Source organism: Daucus carota, chromosome 3 (genome assembly GCF_001625215.2).
Source record: "Daucus carota subsp. sativus chromosome 3, DH1 v3.0, whole genome shotgun sequence".
Taxonomy (NCBI): domain Eukaryota; kingdom Viridiplantae; phylum Streptophyta; class Magnoliopsida; order Apiales; family Apiaceae; genus Daucus; species Daucus carota.
Window position 1 is genome coordinate 43,165,870 of NC_030383.2, and position 1,402 is coordinate 43,167,271.

At 38.0% G+C, this 1,402-nt stretch overlaps 1 protein-coding gene across 1 annotated transcript; it reads right to left on the minus strand.

The window, feature by feature from the left end:
* On the minus strand, positions 1-740 carry LOC108211790 (uncharacterized protein At5g65660). The gene is made up of 2 exons (XM_017383475.2): positions 361-740; positions 1-264 (listed from the first exon to the last, which is right to left on the minus strand). Exons 1-2 carry the CDS (start codon positions 610-612, stop codon positions 91-93), a joined length of 426 nt encoding a protein of 141 aa, XP_017238964.1. The 5' UTR covers positions 613-740; the 3' UTR covers positions 1-90.
* Positions 741-1,402: the final 662 nt, after the last annotated feature.

Genomic DNA, 1,402 nt, shown 5'->3' on the forward strand with positions numbered 1-1,402 from the left:
TAAAAAAATTCGATATGAATTGAGTTGTATAATAAGGTACTAATATATATATTTACATTAAAATGGTACATAGTATTGAAGATTGCTAAGCTAAGGCAGAGGCGATTCTTCTGTCTGCGGTGGCTTGGGCGGTCTCTGCACCTCCACACTAATGAAATTATCTGCTCGCGCTGGCTCACATTTACAAGGCATTGCAATAAACTTGGGGATAAGATCTCCGGGCATAAGTACAGGCAAGCTTTCATTCGGCTTCTTGTTTAAATCCTGCACAAAATCACCAAAAGTTGGGCACATAATCAGTAACTATTACGAAAGAAAAACAGAAATTTATAGAGAGCTGCACATTTTAAAATTATTTACCATGATGGGAGGCTTAGGTTTGGAGGGATCCAGGTGCTGATCTATGGTATCTGCCTCAAGATCGCTGTCTGCGTGGGCGAAAGATCGGCGCAGGGAGCGGAGCTTGTCCCAGTGGTAGCAACAAGAGAAGATGCCACTCAGGCTAAAAATGACTATCAGGAGAAGAGCCGTCCCGAGGGGGAAGCCAAGAGATGGCCGAGACGACGATTCGTGATGGTGAAATTGCATAGAGTAATTTGGAGGACTCTCCATCACTAAAAATAACAGCTTAACAAAAGAAGAAGAAAATGATTTGTATTTTTCAATCTCCCTACTCCTCTCATCAAGAGAGGAAAAAAAAATTGAAATGAAGTGGAAGCTAAGATATGAGAAAAGAGAAGGCAGGGGAAGTGAGAATATATAGAGTTAGGAATGAGGTACAGAAATATATGTTTTTCAAGTGACAACAGTACGGAATAATGGGGGGACCTTAATTAGGTTTGTGTTTGATTGTTGTTGTTACTGACTTACTGGGTTATACAGTATTGACAGCTACTTGGAATTATGACTTGTTGAAATCGCTGTGATGGCCATCAAGATCAAGATATCAAGTACCACCAGTACTTTCATTTGTCTATTTTTCGGTGCAAAGTTGTTGCGTTATGATAGATATTCATACCTCTTTCTCATTTCATATCATTTACTTTATTATTCCCGACATCTTTTACATAATGCCGTGCGTTTTCAATCCAAATTATGCAACAACCAGGATAAACATGGGATTTTATCGTTTTAATGTGATCTAGAATTTGGACATCTGTGATGTAGTTTGTTTTACTGTGATTATGTTTAGATTTGCTTGTCTACCTTAATCACTAGTATAGTGTTGCTTTGTCATATTCGTATGGCCAGAGATATCTATTTCATAAACACTACACCAGTATTTGCCTGCAAGTAATTTATTCTGTCACATGATATGATTTCTATTCCGTTACCCTCCATTTCTATACTTCTCATTCTTTATTTTTGGTCTTTGATTCTCATTTCTGCCTAGTGTACAAAC